The 11,584-nt window shown below is 38.8% G+C and overlaps 1 protein-coding gene across 1 annotated transcript in view; it reads right to left on the bottom strand.

Annotated features, from left to right (window-relative positions):
• Positions 1-2,668: 2,668 nt before the first annotated feature.
• atp5f1d (ATP synthase F1 subunit delta) overlaps positions 2,669-11,584 on the bottom strand; it is a 21,508-nt gene continuing 12,592 nt past the window's right edge. The window contains exons 4-5 of the mRNA XM_043721248.1: positions 7,434-7,564; positions 2,669-2,800 (exon numbers count right to left, since the gene is read on the bottom strand). Of these exons, the coding sequence (XP_043577183.1) occupies positions 7,442-7,564 (123 nt within the window). The 3' untranslated portion in view covers positions 2,669-2,800; positions 7,434-7,441. The remainder of the gene's footprint in view (positions 2,801-7,433; positions 7,565-11,584) is intronic.

Genomic DNA, 11,584 nt, shown 5'->3' with positions numbered 1-11,584 from the left:
GTGGTCTTTCCAGAACACTGATAGGGGTGGGGAGGGAAATATATCCTTGGTGGTGGGGTCTGTTTGAAGGTGGCGGAAATGACGAAGGACGATACGATGTATCTGGAGGTTGGTGGGGTGGTAGGTGAGGACCAGTGGGGCTCTGTCCTGGTGGCGATTGGAGGGATGGAGTTCAAGGGTGGAGGAGTGGGAAGTGGAGGAGATGTAGTAGAGAGCATCGTCAACCACGTCCGAGGGGAAATTGCGGTCTTTGAAGAATTACAAAAATCTTTACAGGCCAAATAGGAAGGTAGCTTTCTCATTTCCCTCCCCCCACCTTTTCTCAGTCCCAACCCTCAGACTCAGCACCGCCTTCTTGACCTGCAATCTTCTTCCTGACCTCTCCGCCCCCACTCCCTCTCCAGCCTATTACCCTCACCTTTGAAGACTTCTTCAAAGAACTCTGCTTGGCACACCCTCCTCATTCCTAAAGAAGGGCTTATGACCGAAACGTCGATTCTCCTGTTCCTTTGATGCTGCCTGACCTGCTGCACTTTTACAGCAACACATTTTTAAGCTCTGATCTCCAGCATCAGCAGTCCTCACTTTCTCCTAGCAAGACAGACAGACCAGAAGATTGCTAGCAGGGAGGGCTTAGAATCAGTAGCATATTGTGTGTTTCGGAACTGAGCAAACAATGTAATCTGAAAACTGGCTGGATGTTAAGCAGGACAGAGGGAGCACATCATATTAGTCTTCTTCTGTGGCCAAAATGAAAAACCCACCAAGTCTATCTGTGCTTTCTTTATGTCATCAATTCACTGAACAACAGACGACTCAACATCAATGCCAATATTTTATTGCCAATAAACACAAAGATAATTACACTAAGCCACCAAAAAAAGTGTCCTTACTGAGCAACTGCATCTTTTCTTGGTGTCTTTTGAAGATGCTAACTCAAACTCTAACTCTTTGGGTATGAGCCTATTTCTAAACTTCATCTAAATGATGACCTTTACATTAAGTTAACATTGGGCTAGCAAAGTAATTCAACATGGTAAAACCAGGATTTAAAAAAAAACCTACACTACACAGAGCCCTTTTCTTGCCCAACAGCTACACAAGTATATGCTACATGTATGACTGTTAGATTAAATGTTGGCCCCATCATATTATTCATCACCAAACAAAATATTGTGCTCTAAGGCGGGAAATGAACCCGGGTCTCAGGCGCTGTGAGGCAGCAGTGCTAACCACTGTGCCACCGTGCCGCCCACAATGTTGGCCCCATCATATTATTCATCACCAAACAAAATATTGTGCTCTAACTTCCCAATTAGTTCTGGTCCTTAAAATATGATATAATTTTCAATCAGGCCGATTAGGAAGAAAACCCGTACCACAGTTACCCATTTTGACACAATGTTCACGAATTAATTTGAGTCTCAAGTTTAATATGCTGAAGCTGCCTTATTCTTCCAAAATCAGCAGAATTTTGCTTTTACTCAAGGCTTCATAAAAACTTGAGTAAGCTTCAAATCTCAAATAAAAGGTTACTGTCCTATATTTGCACCAAATAATTTGGAAACTGCATAGATTCTCCCATTGTAAGGTACAGTGTAGCAACCGTTAATTTTTAGGGCAATTTGTAAAGTGTTTTTACAACTACCATCTTTATAGTGCAGAGCGGAGTACACATGCAGTCATCCTGGGTTGGAAGGAGGTAAGGGGCTTCGCTGCTTTTCATTTTATGGAAACAATGGAGAATCTGACTAAAACCTATAATCTATTTTATAAAATGTTATTTTGTAAAGTACATATATTCATTTATACTATGCATTTTTATAATACGCAAGCTTTAATTATTTGGAATATTAAGTGGCCTATTATTGCTGTTTAATTTCTGATATCCTGGAATCACTCGAATCACGTTGGAAAATAGCTTGGGTAGCACTGACAAAATTTAACCATCCAGCAACCGTGCCATAGTGGCCAGTCATAAGATCATAAAACCCCTACAGTATGGAAAGAGGCTATTTGCTCTTTTAAGTCTACACCAATCCTCTGAAGAGCATCCTACCCAGACAGAGCCCCCTGCCCTATCTGTGGTACCATTTGGGCGGCACGGTGGCACAGTGGTTAGCACTGCTGCCTCACAGCGCCGGAGACCCGGGTTCAATTCCCGCCTCAGGCGACTGACTGTGTGGAGTTTGCACATTCTCCCAGTGTCTGCGTGGGTTTCCTCCGGGTGCTCCGGTTTCCTCCCACAGTCCAAAGATGTGCAAGTCAGGTGAATTGGCCAGGCTAAATTGCCCGCAGTGTTAGGTAAGGGGTAAATATATGGGTATGGGTGGGTTTCGCTTCGGCGGGGCGGTGTGGACTTGTTGGGCCGAAGGGCCTGTTTCCACACTGTAATGTAATCTAATCTAATCTAATAACCCCACTCAGGACTAAGAATTAATTCTTGGTCAATGCAAATAGTTAATCTTAGTTAGAAATGGCAGTAAAGACAATCTCTAAACTAAGGAGAATAGTTGTGAAGTTCCTAAAGTCTAGTAGCCCGCTAACACTTGATAATTCCCACACCTGAAAAAAATGATCACAAAGGCTATTTAACTTTGAAGGGTGATTTACATGATGGGACAACAGCCCAGGGAGTGAGGGGAGAAATAAAAGTTTGAGAATATGATTTCAGGAGAATTTAATAAAACAGATTGGTTGTTATTTATTTATTTCTTTAAATTCAATCCATTTAACTGTACAGAGTGTTGCCTTCTTCCAAAATGAAGATCGAACAATCAGCTTCATGAAACAGTTTGTCCTGCCAACATAAAAAGACAGCAGTAAGAAGAAATAAGTTCAAACCAAGTTGGAAAAAATAAATGCAAATCTTACACTAAATTAAGAGTAATAACTTATCCATAGTTGATATGTAAAATGCAACTAAACTTGCTTCTTAGTTGAATGTTTGCACTTGTCAAGTATAAGGATCAGTGCTGCAAAGTTAACCATTTTCTACTTGAGCTCCCTACGACTATAAATCAAACAATCCTGGGAAAGTGGACACATTGAGACAATGTGACAAATCCCCTAGACAAAGTCAGTTAGATCTGGATAGCACTGAACTTGTGTATTTTTAGCTCAAAAACAAGACTGACATCCAATATTTAAATGAAGTTAACAGTCACTCACAGGAATGGCTGAAAACAATATTGTCAGAGACCATCCCTACTCAGAGCCCACTGATGGGAGCACTGACTAATTAAAAACAGCAATTAAGACACAATGTACCTCGAACATTTCCTAAAACAAGTATTTTCATACAGAAAGGATTCTCAGAGTATTGATTTTGCCTTTAAAAACAGACGTTTTTGTACATTCCAAAATGATAAAAGAACCTAATGGAACCACAATAGTCATAAGATTTTAAAATAAGTGAAACAAATACCTTTTATAACCCATTTATATTAATAACTCAATGTTATTGCCAAAGGACTCAGTTGATTTCTCAATTTCTAAACATTATACATGTTACAATACGCTTGATAAAATTATTTAAGCCACGTGATTAGTTGAGGAAGGGTCACTGGACCTGAAACATTCACTCTGTTTTCTCTCCATTGATCCTGCCAGACTTGCTGAGTTTCTCCAGCAATCTGTTTTTGTTTCAGATTTCCATAATTTGCAGTTCTTTGACTTTGTGCAATCATATTATGTTGGTTAGATGTTTCCGTAGTTATCAATTCTGAAAAACCTGGAAACCACCAGCAGTTCCAAAGACCATGCAAGAAATCAGTTTCATTGCTAACAGACATTCCCATACTTGAATTATCAAAAGTCAGTTAAGAAGTGACATCCATTCTTTTCAGATTGAAAATATAAGCTATTGGGAGTTTGTGACTTTGAAAAATAAACATTACATTTAAATGGTTTCCCTCAGTTTGCTGAGAAAGGTCACTTCTCAATGATGGTCTGACAGTTTCAACATACACATAAAATCATTAAAAGACAATGATTAGGTCAATGCAATTTATTTGATGACATGGCAACAAAAGAAATTATACAATTGCATAATCTGGTAATTAAACAGCATATTAGAAAAAACTGCACATTTCGTAAAATACTTCAGATGGTGTACTTCTAGGTACGCAAGAGGAATAAAGGGATCTCAGAGGAGAAGTACAGCCATCACGAAATTGGACCATGGGATAGCAAAGTCATAAAAAAATCAAATTGAGCACTTCCAGAAGAATGGAATTGAATTGTAAATGTATAACACTGAATATGTACCTAACCTTTGGGTAGCCCACACAGAGTACTGTATGCGATTCTGGGTAATCTTGTAAAGCTTCACAGAAAGGACTAAAAGCACTGGAGAGGGCACAAAGAAAACTTACAATTATAGTACCAGAAAAGTGTGGTCATGCACATGAGTAAAGACTGAACAAGATGGGTTTCTTTCCTCTCGGAAGAAATCGCAGCTGAAATGTGACCGCGATATATTTCCAACAGATTCTGATGCAGTGGATGCAGAAGGAATGTGGAATGCAGAATGCAAAAGAGACTAACCCAGAGTGGTGAGAATACAGAATACAACCACAGGAATGGTTGAAGTAAACAGAAGTGATGCAAGTTGTAGATTCATTTGCTGACATGTTTTTCTGCAGACATTTTGTCGTCTTGCTAGGTGACATCGCCAGTCTGTCTTTCATACGGTGTTGGCGGTCTGTCCAGCCTGGTTTTCAGGTGTCTGTTTTTTGGTACTTCCAGTTCTGTATCTGAGTGATGCACCTAAAGGGAAGTTGAACAAACAGGAGGGAAGGAGGAAATAATGGACTACTGCAGTTGAATCAAAAGAACCATGGGTGGAGTCTGATGGAATATGAACACTGACGCAGCCAAGTTGGACCAAAATGACCTGTTTTCTTGCTGCACATCCTGCATAATCCTATGCTGAGTACACTTTGGCAATATTTTCAAAAAGTTGTAAAAATTGATCAGAAAATGCATTTATTTTGAAAATTTGAGCATGGTGACTCAGTGGTTAGCACTGCTGCCTTATAGCACCAGGGACCTGGGTTCAATTCCACCCTCAGGCAACTAAGTGGAGTTTGCACTTTCTCCATGTCTGCATGATCTTCCAAGTGCCCCAGTTTCCTCAGACAGTCCAAGGACGTGCAGGTTAGGTGGACTGGCCATGCTGAGCTGCCCACAGTGTCCAGGGATGTACAGGCTAGGTGGATTGGGAAATCCAGAGTTACAAGGGGAGGGTAGATTGGATGAGATGCCCTTCGGAAAGTTAGTGTAAACTCAGTGGGACAAATGGCCTGTTTCCACACTGTAGGGATTCTATGATTGTATGCTGTGTTTGCCTACACTGTGACTGAGAGTCAGGTTTAAATGTATAGTCTTGTGTATTTAGATATATTAATGGGAGAAAAACCTTTCCTGCAGTTTAGTGCATCACAAACTTGCATGTTAGGAGAATTAGACCATTTAGCAATTTAAGCGCATCTGCCTTTCAATAAGATCATGTCTAATTCTGTTTGGGGATAGACTGGCATGTGGTACACAATCACAAAATAAAAAGAACTGTGGATGTTAAACATCTGAAACCAAAACAGAAATCGCTGGAGTAACCCAGAAAATCTGGCAGCATCTGTGAAGAGAAAGCAGAGTTAACATTTCAAGTCCAGTGACTCTTCTTTAGCCATCACTCAAGGGAACCTCCTCTGAACTGGATCCAATACATTTACATCCTTCCTTAAACAGCGAGATTGAAACATATTATACTTCAATCTGCCAATTCTTTGCACATTCACTTCAATTATCTATATCAGTCTGTATCCTTATTATGCCATATTCACAACATATCTTCCTGCCTATCTTTGTATCATCTGCAAATTTAGTCATTATGTCTTCAACTCCCTAATTTGAGGTATTGATAGAAATTGTAGCTAGCTGAATGTTCAGCGCAGGACCTTATTTTCATATGCACTCAATGTGAATTAGACATATTCACGCATACTCTATTTTCTGTCAGCCAGCTAATCTTCCACTGGTCCACAACAAGTCATAGTTAAATTCTGAAACACAAGTATTACAATTTTACAGCTGCATGCAGACAAAACATATGTATAAACTGGTACTCTGCACTTCAGTAATGACCAAATCCTGCTGCTTGGGAGCTTTATACTTTCACAACAGAATACATAATGACAAATACCTATTAAGGGAGTATACAGCATTGCTCAAAAGACAAATACTAATCCTTTTGATAAAAAAAATACAAGGGACATGGAAACTACTTCAAACAGCTCCAAAAAAAAAAACAGCCAAAAGTACAGGTTCAAGGACTTCAACCTGTGCTGTTATTTCTATAATCCAATGGAAAAGAATCGCATTAACACAATTCTTCCATTATATTTTTGTACCAAAAGAACACAATTGGCTAAAATCAGTGACTTTGGATCTACATGACATTAAGAAACCCAAGTACACAACTCCTGCGATATCAAAGCTAAAGTTTCACTTTCGGAATTCTTACTGCTTTCACATAGCTATGCTTCATTTTTATTTTGAATTTAGAGTTTCTATTCTAATATCGAGTAATTGTCATACTAGTTACACATTTGAAAAAAAAAGTGTAAATTCATTCCAATCGATTCTTTTTCATTAAATTTGAGATATAAACACTTGCCCTTCTAATCAAAAGCTGTCAGTTCAGGAATCATAGCTAATAATTAAATTGCATGTTGTACAACAGCTGGCATTGTCAAGGCTATAGAAGGTATCAAGTGTGAAAAGCTGCAGAAGGATCACCACCATTAGCAACAAAAATCCTTCATTATACTAATGCTCAACTGCTGCAAAAAAGTCAGTGTTAGTTGCCTATATACAGTAAACAGAAATTGACACTGCAGTGTACTTGAAAGTTCTAGTATATTACCCCTTATACCATGAACTAATGTTTAGTCAATATCGATTTTAGATGGTTTGATATGATACAAGTGTTAAAATGTAAAACCTTGCATACAATTTGTTGTATAGGAGATTCAGAAATCCATTTATCTTTCCAGAACATTATTAGTTACTACAGTGATCTTAATACTATTTTAACCAAAAAAGGTCTTGCTTCAATAAAAGCCCAACTTGAAAGGCTTCCTACTACCTTCAGGGAAAGCATTGGTGGACCATTAACTTGTACAATTGTGAAACATATAGTTGACAGTTTAGCGGGAAAAGGAAAGATACACACACTAGTGGATTCTTCCTCAATATTAATATACTTAAAAGTCAAGGAAAGAGCTCACTTCTGTTGGTACAGGGTACATGACACCTTTCAGTTACTGCCACTTAATTCCAGCTGTGCAGAGATTTTTTTTTAACAAAACGATCCAATCAAAAATTTGTGCAGCAGATCCAAACCAATAACAAATCGAGCTCTTACTCACTCGTCAAGTTACTCCAGCGCTTTTATGATTGCTTCATTAGCTTCTATGCTAATCAAGGCCTCTGCCCGTTCTATCTCACCAGATGCAGACGATAGTTCAGCATTGGCTTTGTCCAGGTTAGCCTTTGCAGCCTATAACAAAAATTTTTAAAAAGTGTTTAATTCAGGCGTAAAACAACTTGTACACCATTTCATGAAAAGTAGGATACAAATCCATTTAAATTTTGCCTTCTTAAAATAATAAAAAATTACTTTATTCAGTCAGGTTGTGGAAAATACTTGCTACATTTATCACTAACCTAAAAATATGGTCTACAACCCACTTAGTTAGGATATCCAAAAGAAAGGCAAATAATTCTCTGAAAACGTAACCACAATTATACAACCGTAAGCAACAAGTAATTTTCATTATTTTGTAAAAAGTCTGATCCTAAAAGAAATGTTCATATCGCATAAATAGCTTTGCTTTTATGGGAGAATCATTATTAAATTAAATTTAAAAATACTGCTGTCAGTTCGTGCCATCCCTATATATTTATTAGTTTGGATTAGATTAGATTCCCTACAGTGTGGAAACAGGCCCTTCGGTCCAACAAATCCACACTGACCCTCCAAAGAGTAACCCACCCAGATCCATTTCCCTCTGACTAATGCACGTAACACTATGGGCAATTTTGCATGGCCAATTTACCATCCCTGCACATCTTTTGGGCTGTGGGAGGAAACTGGAGCACCCGGAGGAAACCTACGCAGACACAGGGCGAATGTGCAAACTCCACACAGACAGTCGTCCGAGGGTGGAATCAAACCTGGTACCCTGGTGCTGTGAGGCAGCGGTGCTGTGAGGCAGCAGTGCTAACCACTGAGCCATGGTGCCATATATCCCTACCACGACCAAGGTCAAAATATACTCAATGTTCGAGAAGTTTAACAGTACACTTACTTTTCTGTTGAAAAATGTGATGAAATTTCTTCAATAAAGTAATGATTCGCTAGGCTAACAATTATGCATTTCACCACAAAAACCTATAATTGCAGCAAAGAATACAATCCATAAATAATCTCATAATTTGGGCCCAGTTCAAAGTATATGGTGAGAAAGCCAGAGTTTGCTGAGTTTGTATTTTTCATAGTTAACAAAACAATAAAACGACAGAAGGTCAAACATGCAGGACATGACTAAGTTTGAAGTTAACCTTAAAGGTGTCTGAATTCAATCAGTTCTATTCCACTTGCTAAAAAGGAACTTGAAAACATGATTGGTGCTGTATCTCAAACACCTGCACACAAAGTAAAATATCATCCATGATATTACTGAGAACCAGGGTATTATAAACAGCACTACCAAATCCAAGGTTTGTGTAAAGATTTCTAGCTTAGGTGCCAGTTGTCATGGTGGAGTACGTTTGCCGAGCTGGAAAGTTGATTTGCAGACGTTTTGTCCCATCCAGTTGATACGTTCAGTGCTTTGGAGTCTCCTGTGAAGTGCTGCTGTATTGTGTCTTCTGGAGTTTATTTGGTTCGTTCCTGCTGCTTCTGGTTGTTTGTTGTAGTGGCCGGTTGTTTCATAAGGTCTTTGCATAGAATCTTGTAATTCACCTTAGTCTTGCACATGATGGGTATAGAGTCTTTTGTCCTGGTGAGTTGTTGCCTGAGCGTGGCTATTGATTTATGGGCTGTAATGAATCCGAGTGGTTGGAGAAGTCAGGCTGTCAGGCATGGAACCTAGCAATCCACATTCACAAATCCCAAACTAGCCACTAAATGCCATGACCAGCTACTCTTTGTAGCCATACACACAGATGACAAGGGACACAAATTAGACTGGGACAACACAACGATCACAGGACAACCTAAACAGAGGATAGTCAGAATTTCTAGAAGCATGGCACTCATCCAAGGACTCCCATCAATAAATACAAACCTAAACCCAATTTACCGGCCACTACAACGAACAACCAGAAGCAGCAGGAACTGAACCAAATAAATTCCAAAAGAGACAAAACTGCAGCTCCACAGAGCAGGCTCCAAAGCATTGAAGGTATCACCTAGACAGGGGATGAAACATCTGACAATCAACTTCCCAGCTCTGTGAACATCCCCACAACTATAGCAACTACTACATCCATGTTGCAGTCTCAAACTTCAACATTAAAATTTTAGCTTTGATGTTCTTTTAAACAAAATGGGTAATGATTGTTTTTCAACTCTGACGCTTTTTGGATGTGTCATCCACATAACAGCCATTTGGTCTTCAATTACAGCAATAGCACTGGCTAGGTAATTACAAGAAACAACTAGACTAATTGAGTTCAGTTTTTCCTACTGTGAAGTGAGTCACACTTTGACATCCAGCAAAACCATCACTGAGATTATGAATTTTTAGCACTACTCAGACAATTTATACCTTCTGCACATCCTCAGCCACTGAAGTACAACTGGCAGCAACAAGCTGAATGGCCAATCATATGGCACATGCACACAAAATCACAAATTCGTGCTCTACAGCAAATCTCTCTTTAATAACTAACAGAATGTTAATATATTATACATATTCAAAGTTCTTCAAGGTTACTGAAAATGTAATGTCTTAAACACAACTTATTGGGCTCTTAATCTGCACTTTTGCCCTACAAATAATTATATGGAAGACTTTTGGGACTAGAGAGGTGCATGAAGTAGGGGGCTCCCCATGGCTCAGTACCTGGGCCACTGCTACTTTTAATTTGTATTAATGACTTGTACTTGGGGGTTACAGGACAATTGCAAAATTTGAAAATAACTGCAAACAGATAGGAAGACAGTAATAGACTTCAAGAGGGCACAGAGGTCAACTGAATGGACGTACAGTCTGCAACTGAAATTCAACGGGAAAAATAATGAAGGACTTTGGTAAGAATGAGAAGAGAGGATACATGTTAAATTATATAATTTCAAAGGGGTGGAGGAGCAGAGAAGAGACCTGGAGTTGTTTGAGATACAACAGGTCAACTGAACAGTTACGTCATATGTAAATATAGCAAACAGAGTCAGAAAGTACAACAACCGGGAAGTTATGTTAAACATGTATGAAAGATTCATTTGGCTCCAATTGTAGTACTGTGCTCAAACACAAGCATCATACTTTAGAAAGAACATGAAGACTGTGGAGAGTGTACAAAACCACTTTCTAGAATGGTTTCAGGGATGAGGCAGCAGTTATGTGTTCATACTGGTAAAACTGCTTTCAATGCTTAAAGGATCAATACTTAAATGACACGTGTTTAAAGCTCATTGTTAAAAGAATCTGAGGCAAGATTAGGAAACTTAATTTTTTGTACAGAAATTAGGATTTGAAATACGTTGCTCAAGAGGCTAGAGTACATGGATTCAATAATAGCTACCCAAAAGGGAACTGAATATACATTTGATGAATGAATATAAGAGGAGAGCAGCAAAATAACAGTTAGAGATATAAAAATTGAGCTTTAAAGAGAGATTTTGGAACATTGCCAAACATTAAAAACCTCATTTGGAACCATCTTAGTATGTGTAGGGTATTACAATCATTCCAAATAAACCAGTAAACAGACCACACAAGTTCTTTTGGAAACCTTATTAAAATACAGGAGACTTGGAACTAAAATTAACTTCAACCATTCCAAATGCTGCTTTATAGGATTCGATTTGGGAGCAAATAGTTCTTTCGTGCTAAAAGATCAAACTTTCACAAATGTGACAGTTGCACCGAGTTACCTACCTATATTTGTTCAAGGAAATCAAAATATGTAATTCTTTAAATTAGCACAGCCTTTAATGTAAAACATTTTTTCTCTATTTAAAGATTAATTTGCTGGATACCTCAAATTAAACTATGCAATAGATTACCTCGAGAAGAAAAGAACAAGGTTGGGCAAGTTTCACAAAATTTAATGGTTCAAATGCAGGCCATTAATTACTCATCTGAGCAACATATATCGCAGAGGAGAAAGTGAGGACTGCAGACGCTGGAGATCAGAGCTGAAAATGTGTTGCTGGAAAAGCGCAGCAGGTCAGGCAGCATCCAAGGAGCAGGAGAATCGACGTTTCGGGCATGAGCCCTTCTTCAGGAATGAGGAAAGTGTGTCCAGCAGGCTAAGATAAAAGGTAGGGAGGAGGGACTTGGGCAAGGGG

The sequence above is a fragment of the Chiloscyllium plagiosum genome, chromosome 31, assembly GCF_004010195.1.
Source record: "Chiloscyllium plagiosum isolate BGI_BamShark_2017 chromosome 31, ASM401019v2, whole genome shotgun sequence".
NCBI classification, from domain to species: domain Eukaryota; kingdom Metazoa; phylum Chordata; class Chondrichthyes; order Orectolobiformes; family Hemiscylliidae; genus Chiloscyllium; species Chiloscyllium plagiosum.
This window is presented reverse-complemented; position numbering and strand designations above follow the sequence as displayed.